The sequence below is a fragment of the Fundulus heteroclitus genome, chromosome 6 (genome assembly GCF_011125445.2).
Source record: "Fundulus heteroclitus isolate FHET01 chromosome 6, MU-UCD_Fhet_4.1, whole genome shotgun sequence".
NCBI lineage: Eukaryota > Metazoa > Chordata > Actinopteri > Cyprinodontiformes > Fundulidae > Fundulus > Fundulus heteroclitus.
In genome coordinates, this window is record NC_046366.1 from 23971428 (window position 1) to 23988970 (window position 17543).

General features: G+C 37.1%; 1 protein-coding gene across 2 annotated transcripts in view; it reads right to left on the reverse strand.

Annotated features, from left to right (window-relative positions):
- Window positions 1-5: 5 nt before the first annotated feature.
- si:ch211-106h4.9 (rab effector MyRIP) overlaps window positions 6-17543 on the reverse strand; it is a 37857-nt gene continuing 20319 nt past the window's right edge. The window contains exons 5-17 of one of the 2 annotated variants that reach the window (XM_036138376.1): window positions 14764-14844; window positions 13898-13995; window positions 12269-12349; window positions 11935-12060; window positions 10304-10430; window positions 9215-9762; window positions 6321-8072; window positions 4684-4740; window positions 3416-3595; window positions 2280-2441; window positions 1943-2041; window positions 1784-1844; window positions 6-1221 (exon numbers count right to left, since the gene is read on the reverse strand). In XM_036138376.1, coding sequence (XP_035994269.1) covers window positions 1205-1221; window positions 1784-1844; window positions 1943-2041; window positions 2280-2441; window positions 3416-3595; window positions 4684-4740; window positions 6321-8072; window positions 9215-9762; window positions 10304-10430; window positions 11935-12060; window positions 12269-12349; window positions 13898-13995; window positions 14764-14844 — 3389 coding nt within the window. In that variant the 3' untranslated portion in view covers window positions 6-1204. Of the gene's footprint in view, window positions 1222-1783; window positions 1845-1942; window positions 2042-2279; window positions 2442-3415; window positions 3596-4683; window positions 4741-6320; window positions 8073-9214; window positions 9763-10303; window positions 10431-11922; window positions 12061-12268; window positions 12350-13897; window positions 13996-14763; window positions 14845-17543 lie in introns of both variants that reach the window. The other variant, XM_036138377.1, reaches the window with a different exon arrangement.

Consider the following 17543-nt stretch of genomic DNA (forward strand, 5'->3'; position numbering starts at 1 on the left):
ATATATATATATATAGCACATTTCTTGTACATTACTGATTTTATTTTGTTGCTGCTTCTACATTTAGCCTTCACTGATTTCATATAAGTGTTATTAAATAAACTCTATGAGTAGAAGATTTAAAATGAAAACTTTATGGTGCTTTGATTAAAACAAATATTTTTTTTATGCATCTGTGAACCTATTTTCGGTGGGTTGATTCTCTTTGTTCCTCTAATCAGATAGGTGTGTGCTGATTAGATTTCACAAAATATTTGATCAGTTAACTGAAAATGCAATGTTGTATCTGCTCTGTACGCTTGACCTAAATAAAAATCAACAAGCTTTCTGTATTTTTCAGGGTGAGACAATATGCAGAGTGCTCATTATATAGGCACACATTTGGGCCGATAAAATATTTAAAACTTTAATATCTTAGGTAAATCTTAACTCTCCTTACATAAACGCAATGATTTAAGAGACAATTGGGGTTTATTTTAGTTGAAACAGATCTCTTGACAGCTTGTAGTTTACAAGCTTTTGTTCAAAAACAATATTCCTTTAAAAAGAGAGATGGATAATGCTCATTAAGTTCCTGCACTTCGAATGTCTGAGATTTCTGTGACAGTAAATAAACCGGTATTTTTCTGTAAACGAGAAAAAATATAATAGCCTCCTTTAAGCAAGCTGAAGACAAGTGTGAAGCAACAAGTGGGGGAGGGGCAGCACTGCCTTACTCTATAATCCAAATAGCTGGGTCACTCCAGCACTTTCTCTGCTGTCTAATTAATACCTGACAAACCAACCTGTTTTCTGATTGGCCAATTTCCTTAATCATTGTTTTCTTTGTTTGATAGCTGCACAATGTGCCACAATTTACACAAGTAATTTCAGGGACACATGCAGTTGACCTTTAAACGTAGATGTCTGCTCTCTGCTTGCGCACACTCTGCTCCAAATTGGGTCACAAGTACAATGTTTTACATTTGCACAAATCTTGAATTCTCAAAATATTTACCGCTATTGTCAAGGTTACAGGGCTTGGTATAAATACAGAATATCTGTGACCCAAATATGTGCACATATTCATGCTTCATATTGCTTGAGGCATGTGTGGTTTAAGGCAGCTGGTGTTTGAACGTATCATTTAAGACCGGTCTGTGGATGGCAGGGTGATGGGGTGAAGGCACTGCTGTTAAAGAGGGTCCTGTAGAGAGTGGATGCTTTAGGCCCCCTTGTCTTCTAAAAAAGGAAGAGACAAAACACTTAATTTGAATTCAGAAGAATCATGGGACATTAGTTAGTCTAATGTCTTATATTTTGACTTATTTCAGGCAGATAGGACAACCTGGGACAACATGCACAAGTGCATAGAAATGTACCAAAAACCCTTGCCAACACTGCCTTTTCCTACAAATAAAATAATTAACATGGATTATATGCAAACATTTTTAGTGAACTTATGCCTAAATCCAGAAGTGAGAAAATATTCTAAAACAAATATTGATTGAAATATGTCATGTCATAGTTGAAATCAGTGCATACTGAGACTGGACTGACTCCAGAGAGTCTGAGACTGGAATAATTTTACCAGAACTAAACCAATTACACAACATCAAAAATGTAATACCTAGTTTTTTGCTGAATTTATAAATGTTTCTCACATTTACAGTTTATTTTTAAGTAGAATAAAGTTGTTGGTGAAATTCTTGAACACCAACAACTGTCTTTACTGCCATTGTGCTCCAAAGCTTCAAAATTCCACAAGTAGACATATGGACATGATGGACATGCATAAACTCACCTTTTACTGGTGGTGCAGGTAGTCTTCTTCTCAGATGTCTCGAGGAATCAAGAGTAACGGACTGAAAGAACATAGATGAACAGAAAAAAGGTTTTGGGTTTAACGACAGAACCCCGTTATGCTATTTTCACTGCTCCGTGTTCTGAAGCTGCTAAGAACCTTATCTGTGGTCGCCCTGGGCTTAGTGAAGCGACCCTGAGTGTCCACATTTAGGCCGGCACTCTTCAGAGCAGTGATTCTTGCAGAAATGTCACATATCTAAACCAGAAACGAGGACAGTGATTGTTAATATACTATAAGAGTATTGAGCCATTTTAAAATCATAAAAAAATACGGCAAATTATTTATTTATCTAAATTTCTGTCCAATCAGAAACGTTCTATTTTTTTTATTTTTATTAGATGGCTCAGTGTTTGGGTCTAACAATCGACATTAATTTAGGATGTATGCCAGCTCTATGACAAACCATTCCTCCATCTTGTATCATGAAGCTCACCTGTAGCTCGGACTGCTGAACCTTGGCGGCTGCTGCTGCCACCTGCTCCTCCAGGAAGGAAAGCTCCATATCGGACGTGGAGCTGCAAATTCCTCTGGCACACTCCTCCAGGTCCCCCAGCTCTGCCTCCAGGCCGTACACAGAACCAGCTGTCACGTAAACCTGCACCAAAACCAATTCAGGATATTCAACAAATGTTTATGCTATTTTATTTTACCTACACCTAGTAACTTCACTACTTTATTGTGGTTTTAGTAAAATAAGCTGAAGGTAATCATGCTAATTTGGATAAAGACTAATTTATACTTTTTTATACAGTTTTTTATAGCTTTAAGTCTCTTTTAGGATTACAAAATTAAAAGATCTATAAAATACATAAACAACAGAAAAAAACATCTATTGCTGCATTTTTACATTTTAGTCCTATCAGACGTACCTCACTACAGGTATTCATACTGGTATTATGTTTGAAATGATCTAAACTCAAAATAACACTTTGATTTGCCATTCCAAACAGCTGGCAAAGTCAGAGCAATGTTTTAATTCCCTTAAATAGCAAAACCTATTTAAGTTTTTTATTTATTTTTTTTTTTTGGTTAATAATAAAGATAAATAAAGCAGACAAAACAAAACTGTACTTTTTTGTAAATTATTCACCGGTGGCAGTTAAACAGAGACACTTAAGCTCCCTGTTCACCACAATAATTCAGTTTGACTAAACAATTGTGAGCTGGAATTATATTTGTGACTACTTAGTGTGATATCTATCTATCTATCTATCTATCTATCTATCTATCTATCTATCTATCTATCTATCTATCTATCTATCTATCTATCTATCTATCTATCTATCTATCTATCTAATTATTATTATTATTATTATTATTATTATTATTATTATTATTATATTGCACATTTGTTGTACATTACTGGTTTTATTTTGCAGCTGCATGAACCCATTTAGCCTTCATGGATTTCATATAAGTGTTATTAAAAAACTCTACGAGTAGCAGATTTAAAATAAAATCTTTATGGTGCTTTGATTAAAACAAAAATTATTTTATGCATCTGTGCACCCATTTAAAAACCTGTATAAAAACATGATGTGCGGTAATCAAATTGTTTGCTGAACCCACATTTTCTTCCAGTTTCCAGAACTGTTCGTCCAGCTTCTTTGGGTCTGTGTTTGGGGGCAGTGAGATTGTGGAGACTCGCATTTTGTCTTGTCCCTCCACTCCCTGGAGCAGCTCCTCGCTTGCATTCAGCACCTTCAGCACCTCAGTGGTGATGCTGCGTAAAGATGCAGCAGAGTATCTCTACAGTGCAAAAACATAGACAGGTTAATGTCAGAGAAAAGGTCCTAACATATTTTTTTTATGTATTTTCTCTGGAGATGCACCAAGGAATTAGCTGCCAAACCTGAAGTCAAAGAAACCACTGAAATATGGGACGCTCCCTAAACAGAACTGTGCTTTGTTAAACATGTCAAAACCTGTTTGCCTGAAATCATTCAGGCTGCAGTAGTGATTAGATTTGCACCAAATAACATGAAGGCCAAACAGAGTACATCAAAGGTTGCTTGTTATGTCCTTTTGAGCTTCCAAGCTCTGTTATGGGACAGAAAGAGGTTGAGTTTTGTGAAAACACACAGAGATTCCTGTTTTAGTGAGAATTACTGTGCTGATTGTTAAAGTAAAAGGTTAGAGTTAGTTTAAAAGGCCAATTCAATCAGCGTTTTTGCATTTTAAATTCTTAGAAAAACCTTGTTTAACAGCGACAGCTTTCTCTCCTGCATGGTGTGATGTCATTTCTGCACTTAATGACATACGGCTGCAAGAAGACAAAAGCATTTTTTTTAAATGCTGTTATTAGGTACTCATATCATTCATATTATAATTCTTAACATGATGTCTACATTGGCCAAAATTGGTATCGAAAGGCGAAAGTCTTACTAAAAGCCAGAATAGCAAATCTTAAAAATGTTTACTTCTGATAGGTAGACCTTCTCTCAAATGCATTCTAATTACTTTTATGTGTAGGATGCTTGACTGCTAAATGAAGCATAATACTTACTGAATACATTAGGACATAATGAGGGGGTTGGGTAATACTTTTGAAGAGGGTTAGATTTCTATCGATTTGGACCAAACCCATATTTGTATTTTTTATTTCAAATAAACCTCGATTCATGCAAGACAGAGGCAAGATGGAGTAAAATGCTTTACATGACCACAAGTTTAAATGTTTGTGTTTTGCATATTGGAGATTTTCCCCAGAGACTTAAAAATAAAGATTTTCGTGGAAGACAAATATGATGTGTTCAGGTATTAATAACTTATTTTTTAGTAACACTAATTAGCTCAGGCTCAGGGTTAGGGTTAAATTTACACAAGCTCACGCTCACCTGCTCCAGCATAGATGATACTAGCTCTACAGTTTTGTAAAGCATCACATTGCTACCCTACAGTTAACATAAAGCAAAAGAAAGAAGAGGATAAGAAAGCACATACAGAGGATACAAGAGCGAGAAGTTAGTTGAACTGAAAAGAAGCATCTTTAAGGTGAAGTTATCAGATCCCACACGACATAAGAAAATATAACCTCTGCTGAACATCATTCAAATAGCTTTTATTGAATTCTATTTTAAACTAAGTGTAACTAAGTGTACATAGATGTAAGAGGAGCTCAGTTCAAAATCTGGGTTGGCTGGTCGGATGCAGGAAATAGTGAGAGACCAAACCAGCATGCCACAATGAATATGAAAGACATTTATTAAATTTATTAGGTAGAAGTTGAGGATGTAATTGTGCACACACAATTATTATTATTATTATTATTATTTTAGATTCTGACTTAATTGTAAAATTCATTGCATTTGTCGTCCAGCTGTGTTGGGTTGTACATTGTGAGGACTAAATAATTTTACAGTTCAATAACTTTAATTCGTGTTTTGAAAGTTTGGGGGTTCATAATCCCATAGTGATAAAATCCACAGCCTCACCACTGATTGAAATTAGGCAGTAAGTTAACAGAATGTAATTTGATATCTTACATTATAGCATGTTAAATGTATAGCGCTAACATATTTCTTTTTGGTTTGATTAAATTTATATCACCTAATTACATTTTCACATGTGAACAACATAATTTTGACTACAAAATACATATTTATTGCTTTCTTGTTGATTTTTACAAAAATAAAATTTTAAGACGAGAACATAAGCTTTATTGTTAAAAAGTAAAGCATTTCTAAAGGGGAAGAAAATCTCTCCCTCTTTTCAACTAGCATTTCAAATAACAAAACATAAACATTTTAGGTTCTAACAATTTGTACATTACATAATATTTTATTGGATGATTGCAAACTCTTCTTTCAAAACATCTGTAATGTAGCATCATCACATTGTTAAAACTTGAAAAACAATATTGTTAGAATAATAAATGTCTCTGATTATAATGTATGTGCACATTTTGTTTCTCTAGAGTGGCCGCTATGCTTCCATAGGTTTCCACACCAAAGGGTAAAAATAAAAAAATAATTAAAATATTATTTAAAATATGCATTTTGAATGGGAGTTGATAAAAGAACAGATTTAATTTGTCTAAAGGGCATATTAAAGACTTGATAAAATAAACGATGAAAAGAATTAGGAAAATTTGTTTTTTTACACAGAAACATGTAACTTGGCCGAACTGTATGCTACTAGCAGCAACACAAAGTTATGCAAACATAAGATCAAAAATCCATTAAAAGTGTCAAGAAAACAAGGAGGATAAATTAAAATAATAAAAAAATGTAAAGCATGCGCTATCACTTCTGCAGAAATAAAGCAAATAAAATTAAAATATATTAGCAAAATGGTTACAAATAATGAAGATTGAAGTGCTTCATGAATTTCCCCTAAGCATGCATCTGACATCATAAACTTTATGAGTAAAGAGGTTGTTGTAAAGAGTCTGCCTCTTTTTGACAGTCCCATAGGCCCACTTTCTCTGCAGTAAATGGAAAAAACAGGTGCTGGAAGCAGCTGCAGTACTCACGTTCTGAATCTCCTCTGGTGACAGCAACTCTCCTAGCTGAGCATAGGGGGCGCTCTGTTCTGCCTTTTTAGCCTTCTGCTCTTCCTTGACTTGTGCATCTCTGTCTTTCTGCTCACAGTCTGTGGCATCCGTGTTCATCGCTCCTCCTTCGGACCAGGCCGTGTTTCTTTGTCCCTCTGGGTTCTCGCCATCCTCTTCACTTTTTGGACTTGTCAGCTTGGTTTCATTTGTTTGGAGTTGTTTGATGGCAGTCATGTACTCACTGCTTTCTTCACAAGTCTTTTCATCTCTACCTGTATTGTTACGTTTCTGCTGTTTGCCAGAAATCTGCCCGCGGGTTTCCTTGCCGAAACATATTTCTATCACTGACTCTGACCTGTCGTCTGTCTCCTCCGTAGCATATTTTCCACTCTCTCCCTCTCCCTTGCCATCCTCCGGCTCTCTTTGTTCGGTCTCTCCAGCTTTGTCCGTCATTTCTGCCTGCATGTCCTCCAGAGTCATTGTCAACATGCTGCTGATTATTTTGTGAAATTCTGCATCGTCTTCGTCGCTTTTTGAGTCCGTTTCTAACTTTCTCTCACTCTCTCTGCTTTCTTCCAGGAACTCGTTTTCAAGCTCTTCGTCTGTCCTCTTTGCATGTACTTCTTTCTGTTCTTCAGCCTGTGCTTCCTTTAACTGCCCTGTCCTTTCCGCCTCCACTTCTGTTTTTATGTGGATCTCTTGTCTTCCGACTGACTGTCTAAATATTTCCATGTATTTGTTGTGTAATTGCTGCATTCCCATTGTTCCGTCCCCTATTACTCGCTTGGTTTTCTGTATGCCGCTCGCCTCATCTTCATCCTCTGGCTGGCTCCTTCTTCTCTCACTCCTCTCTTGCTCCCTTTCTTTAGTTTCCTCTGTCATATCAAACATATCCATGTCTATGTCCCCAATTGATTCCTCTCCCTCCCAAAGTTCCCTCGTCTCCCTGCCGCATCCATTTTCCTCTTGCTCCTGTTTTCCCTCATCATCTCCCAGTCTGTCCAGCTCATCCTCAGTGGAGGAAAACTGGGAGGCGCTGACTAAGCTGGCCAAATCACGCAGCGGAGTTTTCTCCGGCTGCAGCCTCCACAGCTCCTTTTCATCTGCCCCGTCCTCCCCGCCCTCTCCTCTTCCCGCCTTATCCAGCTCGTCCTCGGTGGACGAGTACTGGCTGGCATTGACTTCGTTGGCTAATCTGCATAATTTAACAGCCAGATCCCCATCTCTTCCAATCTCCTCTTCCTTGTTTACCCTTTCAAGGCCCATTCTGTCCAGCTCGTCCTCAGTGGACGAGAACTGCGTTGCTCTGGCTTCCCTTTCGAGCTGACAGAGCCTGTGGGTTAGTCTCTCTGTCCATACCTGCTCTTTGTCTTCCTTATGCCTGACTGTGTCTTTGTCCCATTCCCTGTGATTTTGTTCCACTTCCTCTGGCTCATCTTCAGTAGAGGACAAGGATGTGAGGCTGGCCTGGGAAACAAGCCTGTATAATCTGTGTCTCAACTCCTCGTCATCTTTTTCATCCTCTTCTTTACTTGTTCTTCCTCCATCCAAGTCAACATCCATTTCACACCCACCTCCCCGTTCTGAAGTGAAGTCATTGACATTGTGACAGACTGCGTTTGCCGTGATCTCGTTGTTGGGGTCAAAAGGTTCGGGGGTTGTGGCTGCAGAGGTGTGGGGAGTTGTAGGATCGGAGGGTAGTGAATAACAGTGGTCTTTGTTGTTTAAATCCTGAAAATGCATAAAATTGCACAGTTAAAAATAAAATGTATTAATAATAGCGTTCTTTTGTTTTGTTTTTTTGTCATGCAGCAACAAACAGATTTTACAGAGACTTTTGAAAGATATACCACCACAAAGTAGTGCACAATGTAAAGTGAGAGGAAAATGATTCATTGTTTTCTTTTTTTTCTTCTTTTTTACAAATATAAACTTGGGATGTGACATAGTATTGAACCTCACTGATTTATTACTTTCTAAAAATCATGGTTCCTCTATAATTGTCTACATCCATCTTACGATCAACTCTGACCAGCTTCCCTGCCCTTGCGGATGAAAAGCATCTCCACAGCATGATGCTGCCACCACCATGTCTTAGTAAGTTTGTTATTGTGCCATATTCTTTCCATTTTTTGGGTGACGGCTTGAACGATTCTCTATGTTTGCAGCTTGGGATATTGTTCAGTGATCTAACCCTGCTTTAAACTCCTCCATAACTTTATCAGAATTGTCTGCTGTGTTCGTTGGTTTCTAAGAGGCCTCTGATGCCTTTACAGAAAGCTGCAATAAGCTGTCTCACACACTGGTGAAATCTATTTAATAATTAGGTGACATTTATCGATAAGTGGCTGCAGCAGATTTTATCAACAAGAATCAGAATAAAGAGGGCTGTATACGAATACGCGCCACACTTTTCCTGTTTTTCATTTCTAAAAACCAAAGTACTTGTGTTGGTCTATGACATAAAATCCCAATAAAATACATGAAAGTCTGAGCTTGACAGACAGATTGGCATGCAATACTTCTGGATGATACTGTACAACATTTATGCCATTTATTGAGTCCTACTTCGGCCATGATGTCTTTTCTAACATATGCGTATTTATGTTTATCGCTGTAGCTTTTGGTTTCCTTGTTTGTTTAACAGAGAAAGCACAACAAACTCACACATCCAAATAATTCAGTCTAAATCTGAGTAACCTCAAGAAATATGAATTTGAATTGTTTTGTTAGATAGGTTAAAATTAATAATTTAAATATTTGTGTGTCTTTATTTAAATATTTTTGCACTTATTATTCTATAGTTTCAGTTCATCCACCTGATCAATGATAGTGATTGATTACCGAATCAGTTCATTTTCTTCCCCTCTTACCGACATTGAAGAAGATGCTGCTGGCTCTTTTTTACTCCTCCTCTTTTTCCGGGTCTTCCTGATTTTTCCCTCTTCTTGCTCATCAGACACCTTGAGCTCGCTCTGCCTCTCTGCTTGTTTCAGGTTAAAGTCTACATCGATGATGCTAGTCCTACGGGATGACGATGGCTTCCTGAACTCTGCAGGCACCTTCCGCTTTAGGAGAGCGAGCAGAGGCTTATTACGCTTCCAGTTCCCCTCGGAGTCTGAAAACGGATCATCTCTGTTGACCTGGTAGCCTTTTGGTGCCATGATGCCGTCACCAAAGTCGTGCTGGACGGAGCTACAGTCCATCATCTTCCGGTGGATCTCCTGCAGGACAGCACCCCAGGAGCTGTCCGGCTCTGGTTTGCTCTCACTGTCAGAGCCCAGGTCTTGATAGGCAGAAACCACGCCGGACTCCCTCTCCAAGGCACTGTAGACCAGACTCTTCCTCTTAGTGAGGAGGCTAGGCCGGGACAGCTGGGCGCTTTGCAGGGCGATCCAGTTCCCATCTGGGCTCTTCAGCACTGGAAACAAACATCTTCTGCAGTCATGCTCCTACAGACCCAGCTATTATGCAAACAAGCAGGATGCAGCAAATAAAGAAAGACACATCCAACAACCAGGGATCCTACACATTTTCCATGTCAACATTCCATCTTTTCAGACTCATATTCCCAGAGTTCTTAGTCCCTTTGCCAAATTTTTAAACAAAAATATTAGTGTCCGTTAGGACTTTATGAAGGATTTTTTTTTTTTTTTTTTTTTACAGTTCTCAGGGGTTTAAATATGCAAATAATGATGGATGACTGGATGGATGGATGGACTGAGGTATGAATGAATAAATACAGCTTTTAAAAAACATAGGGAATGAAGTCTCAAAACATTTCCGTTTTCTACACTATTTTCATTTTCTTTACTTCCACACCTGGTAAACTTTTAAATTAAACTGTTACTTTATTCTTTTATTATTTTCTAAAGATTTTGAATAGAATCAGAAAAAGAAGAGTTACCATATTTCAACACTGTTTAGCTGCACACAGTGTCTACCTGTAAGTCACTTCTTACCGGAGTTGTCAAGTCGATCTACACTCTTCCAGGCTGTCATGGCTGATGCACCGCCCTCTATCTTTAAGGCCGTAGGGAAGTCTGGTTTCAGACTGTTATCCAGCAGAGTGAAGGCTGACTGCGATCTCTGAGAAGAGATAGACGGCACTTAGCGGAAAAATTCAAATGAAACCCACAAGTGTTTTTATTGTATTTCTTTTGTGCTAACATATTGCAGTAATTCAATTCAGTTCCATTTTATTTATATAGCGGCAAATCACGGCACATGTCATCTCGAGGCACTTTACAAAGCCAAAGTCAATCAAATTATACAGATAGATTGGTCAAAAAGTTTCCTATTTAAGGAAACCCAACAGATTGCGTCAAGTCTTTGGCATTCACTCCTCCTGAAAGAGTGTTAGAGGTGCTTGTTTCACCAGCAGGGGTCAGTCTAAGCTTATAAACCCCCATTTCAGTAAATACTCCTTTTCTAGAGAAATACAAAAGCAGCTATGTGGGAAAGAAATGAGTGGTTTTGAAACCTTTGAGTTACATGAGCACTTTTAATTACCAAATTATAAAAGACAAATGATTAAAACAAAGAGGAGGCTCAGATGTAAAGAATTATACTTTTCCCATAGAAATGTTTAGCACATTCTCCAGCACATCAGGGGCCCTATGGTGTGTCTGGAATTAGGACATTAACAAGATGCCTTATAGACTCCATGAGTGGAGAGTTGGGGTCTTGGTGGATTGAGCACAATCTCTGTAGGAGAGGGGACTTTATCTAGAGGAAAAGGTTTTTGCCATCAGAGCCAAATGACTGGTCATTTGGCTCTGATGGCAAAAACCAAATGTTGGCAAAAATCAAATGTTTAAGTATGGGCTTGTTACCAGCATGAAGGCATATGTAGGTTTTAAAAGGTTTTGAATACCATTGGAATTAACTGCTGTCAGCATATAATGTCTTGAAGTCCCTCTATAAAGAGCAGAATGGCAAAAAAGTGTAATAAGTAAAAAGTATTACTTTATATCATTCTGGCAGCTATAAGTTGAGTTGATAAGGTATTTAACGAGTTTAGATTTAGGTTTAGTTAGAAAATGGTCATTTGGATGCTGTTGGCACAAATAGGGGACAGCAGAGAAACTGCATGACACTAGCGTGTGATCGCATGGCGCTGCTTTGGACTGTGTAGTGGGAGCTGCCTCGCCTGAATATTGCAATGAAGAACAAAGTTTTCAACTATATTTTAGCTGGTTTACAGTGAGTGAGAGAGATGAGGCTTGAAAGCCAATACAGTTACGTTTGCCTTTGCTCTCTGTAGCTGTCTGACTGGACAGACCATGTAGCGATAAAAACAACTACTTTTATTTCCAAATCTGATGGGTTGAGATGAATGGAGCTAACTCAGAGAATGAGCAGGGTGGGACTAAAATGTACTTATGACTTTTGATATAAAAAAGTAAAATACAAATGAACTAAGACTTTATAAGTATTTCAAACTGTAGGAATTGATCTTACCTTTTGTTTTATAAAATAAAATAAAAACATTAAGACAGGAAAAATATTTAGGTTAGAAGTAAACTAATGAACTGTGTTGCCTTAATTTCCCCACTAGATGTTTTGTTGTTGTTTTTACCCAGAGATTTACTTGTTGGGATCCAGACGGCTGATCGCAAGCAGAGTGATGATGGTGAGGGTCAGTGTTGTGTTCAGAAACCCAGCCGTGGTCATAGTCTACCTTCATCTCAGGCAAAGTCTTCCTCCTGCTAATGATCTTACACACAGAGAAAACAGGATTAGCTGTGCTAAAAGCTCTGATTGCACAAAGAGCAGCAAATCAACCCTGTATATTCCTCATGTAAATGAAGTAGACATTTAACCCCCCTGGGCTGCCTTTTATTTCAGTTTTCAAAAACTTACTGAACAGAGGATAAATACAATCAGTTTTACACCATAAAACATCTGCTTCAAGCTCCTTTTACTTTTTGCACAATGGTTTGGGCCAGTTCCTCGATGAGCTCTCCTCTGTGCTCCCGCAGATAAAGTGCTTCATTCTGACTTTCCTGAGAAGACACAAACACAACAAGGGAAGCTGCAGAGCACTACTAGGGCACAGAGTAAGCTGATTACCTCTCTAAATTTATGCACTGAACAGACATATTTGCTGTACTAAGTTCAGAAGCTTTGGGATTCCTACACAGATTAGTGACGTGGGGTGCCGAACAAGAGACAGACTTAAGGATTTAACTTCCAGATAGTTTGGACAATATAATACAAAAATATGCATAAGAGGATTCAGGACTAAAAATGTTTCTGGAGATTCTACAATGACTACTAAGAGGTGTTATCTAATCAAAAGATGTTAGACTCAGGAGTCAGTCTGATGTATTTAGTGTATTATTGTTAATGGTTATTATGTAAAAACAGTGTAAAAACAGTGTTCATACTGTTACTAAAATTAGATTAAGGTACAAAAACTGCATAAAACTTTCCTCGATTTGTAGTTTCCTACAATAAGATTCAAACCACGTTGGCTTTTCCACCTTTTTCCACCTAATAACCAATTTTATGTGCTAGACCTGATTTTATGTGCTAGACCTACATGAAGCGGCATAGTATGAGAGAAAAAAATAAACGTGTTAGCAAAAAAAATTCCAGCCTTGCTTAATATTTATCCAAAGCTTTTTCTATCACCTGTCTGCTGTATTTTTTGGTCTCCATGATGCTCTTTAACCACTAATGTTCTTTAACTAGCATCTGAGGCCTTTACAGAGCAGGTGCATCTATATTGGGATTAATTTACACAAAGGTGAAGTCTCATTGCTATTCAGTGACTTCTAAATGCAGTTTATTGCAGCAAAACCTATTTAGGGGTCTCAAAATAAAGGGGTATGCAAACAATTGCACCAAAAATGTATTTTTTCCACACAATTTTTATTTCCTTACTAGGGCTGGACCATATAGAGAAAAAGCATATATATAAAAACATAATATTGATTGATATCGCTAACTATCAAAAAATCCAAAACATATATTTTAAGTGCAGCCCTGGATGTTTTATAATGTTGCTTAGTGACCTATTTTTAGATAAAGACCACAATCACTAAATTTAAACTCAACCCTTTATCCAACCAACTTTTTACCAAAACTGAACATTTTCTAAAAAGAAAAAAGAACATTAAAATGGTTGGATTCTGACAAAATATGAAAACCTTTAAGGAGTATGGATACTTTTGCAAGGTACTGTATCATTTTGGATTCATGGTAAACTGTATTCTTCTAAAATGAAGTAATAATAAATAACAATTTTTTTCTTATGGGACCGATTCCGATTCTATTTGTTCTGCAGTATTTAACTGCCATTTAGCAGTGTTGTAAATCTAATCAATTTACTTAATACGATCCAAACCGACTCACATAGCAAGCAAGATTAAATGGTGGCACCATGGAAATAGTGCTGATGACACTAACGTTCATGCATTATTAGACAACAAAGCAATAACGTGGCAGTGCCTAGAGTAATTTAATTGTAATGAAAAGTTAAGTTAAATACCATCTTTAGATTCTATAGCCTGAAGGTAATTTAAAGGAAGGAAATATGTGCCAATAACCTGAGTCAAGGCGTCAAACTCAGCCTTGGAAATGGCGTCGTCTATGGCCTCCTCTGCAACCCGCAGGGCCACGCTGAGTGTCTCTGTTATGCTGTGCTCTGAACACAAACACAGCAGGAATCCATTATCCACCTGAAACTTGAGTCTTCGAACATGAATGTAACAAAAGCGGTCAACAGCTTGTATTTGTGTTAGATATGTGTAAAACGTGCTCAGAGAATCTCAGTTTAATTCTGCCTTCACTCCCTCATTCCCACGGCTCTGCAAACAGAGACATGGCCATCAGGTAATGGCAACTTTTCATTTCTGTTTGCAGGCCCTCATCCTGTTAGCGCAGTGAACTGGCAAAGAGGAGGAAAGTGAGGACGAAGTGGGACAGAATACATGATGCTGCTCAGTTTCTTAGGTAAAATATCATCGTCCTAAATAAATGCTCAGTTGATTTAAACGTTTACTCCTCCATGCAAGTCTAACCTAACATAGAGAGTTAATTATTGTGATTGTACTGATTTATTGTTTATTATGAATGTCAATCTTTACATTTTGACAGCAACTGTATCACATCAAACAGTGGGAAGAAAATAAATCAAACATGCAGATTCTGACTCAGAGTATCTCAGCTTTTTTATTCATCTGCCATTATTAACATGAGGCATTGTTCCAGACTTTCTCAATGAATAAAAAAGAAAACATCCACTTTATCCAGGGAATATCATAAACACAGAAGAAACACTCCTTGTGTTGTCAAAAGATGGCATGTTTTTTTCTGAATGTAGTTGTAACTGAAAAGCAACTTTCTGACTTTAAAAATCAGCCTTATGGTATAAACACGAAGGAAGACAAGTTTAATCAAAGAATTTCTGCACCTTCAGTTTGCCTGTAGAAAGTTGAGTCGCTCCCACATATACTGTCCTCGGTGTAGATGCTCTCATCGCAGGCGCTGCCTTCTGCAGACACACACAGATGTTGATAGGTAGCGTTGCCAGACATTGTACTCAAGTAAGAGTAGCACTACTCTTACTTGAGTAAGAGTAAGTAAGGAAGAAATGCACAAAATCTTCAAATGTCAGTTTTCTACAAGTTCAAACTCCTGAATACAATACTTACTGTATGTAATCTATACATGTTAGACAGGTGAAAAATACTTCCAGTGACAAAATACACTGTTTACTGTATATTCACTTGAGCTCCAAAGGGCAGTAACTAGAGGTGGGTAAAGCCAGAAATTGTACTCAAGTAATAAAGCTAAAGCTTTACAAAAAATATCACTCAAGGAGAGGTAAAAAGTATGATGTGGTAAAACTGCAAGAATTTAATTTTAAAGTTACTCAAGTAAATTCAACATAGTTACTACCCACCTCTGCATGTATACGAACATATAGGCATCATACAGACCACAGACAGTGATTTAACCTTATACCACATCACATTAAATCTTTAAATATGATTGAGGATCAAAGACATGAAAAGGGATAACCCTGGTTTTCATTCATTCACACTGAGGAAAACATGACATCTTACAGGTTATAATGACATGTTTGCCCACATGAATCTAGGTGTGCGTAGTTTAAGTTACTTTCTTTGTTATCGACTGCTTGATTTGTTCCTTGCAAAAGTATTGAGAAACATTTTCACATTTTGTCACATTGCAGCCACAAGTGTCAATGTGTTTTATTGGGATTTTACCGTATGGACTGTTTTAATAACATGAAGGGGCAAAAAGAATCTCATTGTTGAAAGAAAGTCAGAGGAAGTCCCCCTGAAAGTTTTCTGCATGTTTGACATGCAGGGGACATGTCAAACATGGGAAAATGGTTTCCCGGTCAGATGAGATTAAAATTTAACTGACCTACAAGCAAAAAGACTATGTGTGTTTTTAAAACTAACATTAACTGCATTTACAGTAAAACATTATTTGCAGAGTCTATAAAAACATGTAAAATTGTATTACCATTCATGTGCTACACTGTGCTGGTCTGCCATATATGATCCCAATAAAGTACACTGATGTTTGTGGTTGCAGTCTGACAAAATTAAAGAAAAAAGGTATATGAATACCTTGCAGACTACTGTAAGATTTAACACACATAAAAACAACTATTTATGTGCTTTGGCATGTCTTCTTTCATGTTTTAGTCTAAATTTGCAGACACATTTCTTATGTTTACACAAAAAATGAATAAAAAAACAACAACAACATCCTCAGCAAAAACTGTTAAACTGAGCTGTAAATAGAAAACATTTGATAATTGCACAGCGCGGTTCAGTCACAAATTAGTGTTTCCTCTTCTAAGCTCTTTTTCACGTCATGCAAATATTCCAACAACAATGCAACTGTTTGTGATTATATAAGTGCATTAGAGAGGCCCCGTGTGAGGCATTACAGGAAGACCTGAGCTGTCTGCGACGGACTCCTGTTTGTGGAAGTGGCGCAGAGGGTCACTTCCAATCAATTTAAAAGGCCAAAGACAGCAATTCAACAAAGTAATGTTAGGCTTGAAAATAATCGGAAAATTACGAGACCAAAACCTTAATTCTTACTTCCTGCACCATAATCTCTCTGCTGTGGAATCAAGTAAATAAAGGATTTATATTTGTACTTCAGGGGTGTGAGCAGGGTTTTGTTTTTTGACTTATGAGCAACTGAAATGTGCCTGAATCCAACAGTTTATAAAACTGATATAAAATAGATAAAAATAAAATAGATATACTTTTTGATTGTAGTATCATAATCTTACGCTAATAAACAAATACTGTCATTTTTTAAGTACTGAGCTGGAGATTTACCCCCCCTGAATTACTCAACATGCTCCTCACTGTGTTTGTTGCCAACATAAACCTGGGTGCTTGTCTCCTCTAGTTTGTCACATTTCCAGTTAGAAAAACATTGAGTATGGGGGACCAATCCTGCCATAATTAAAAATATATACGGAAATAAATGAAGGACTTAATAAAAAATGCTTGAAAAAGTAGCTAATATGAATTTGTGTGCCATTAAATGTGACAAAATAATAAAAAGAACATATTTCAGCAATTGATCAATTATTCATCTGAAAATATATATTTTAACTTCCACTTTTAATTTTACTTTTCTTCTTGCTTTTACGCTGACTTATTTTTAACCCACTTATTTTCTGTTATACATTTTTCTTGAAGTCTTTATTTTGTGTTTGTGTATTTATTGCAAGTGGGATTTTTTGTTCCAGATTTCCACCGCAACCCTTTTTATTGGCTCATATTTATTCACACCAACATTTTTAAAAGATGTTTTTATTTTTGCTTCATACTGATTTACACCATGACATTTTTAAAGCATGTTTGTACTCCACCATAAATATTTCTTTTAATTTTATTTTTTAATATTTTAACATCCTTCTATTTCTGAAACAATTATTTATTTTAGCCTCTAACATTTTCCTGCTCCTTAAAGGAGCAATTAGCAAACTTTTATTATTTTAGAGAAATAACTAAAATATAGTTTTGTGAAGAACTTAAGTTATCTTTTTAGATGGACTATGGTTAAACATCACACACACACACACACACACACACACACACACACACACACACACACACACACACACACACTATCTCTCTGTTGTTCTCCAGTCTCTTGTTTACATAGCAAGGCCCGCTGCACATGCAC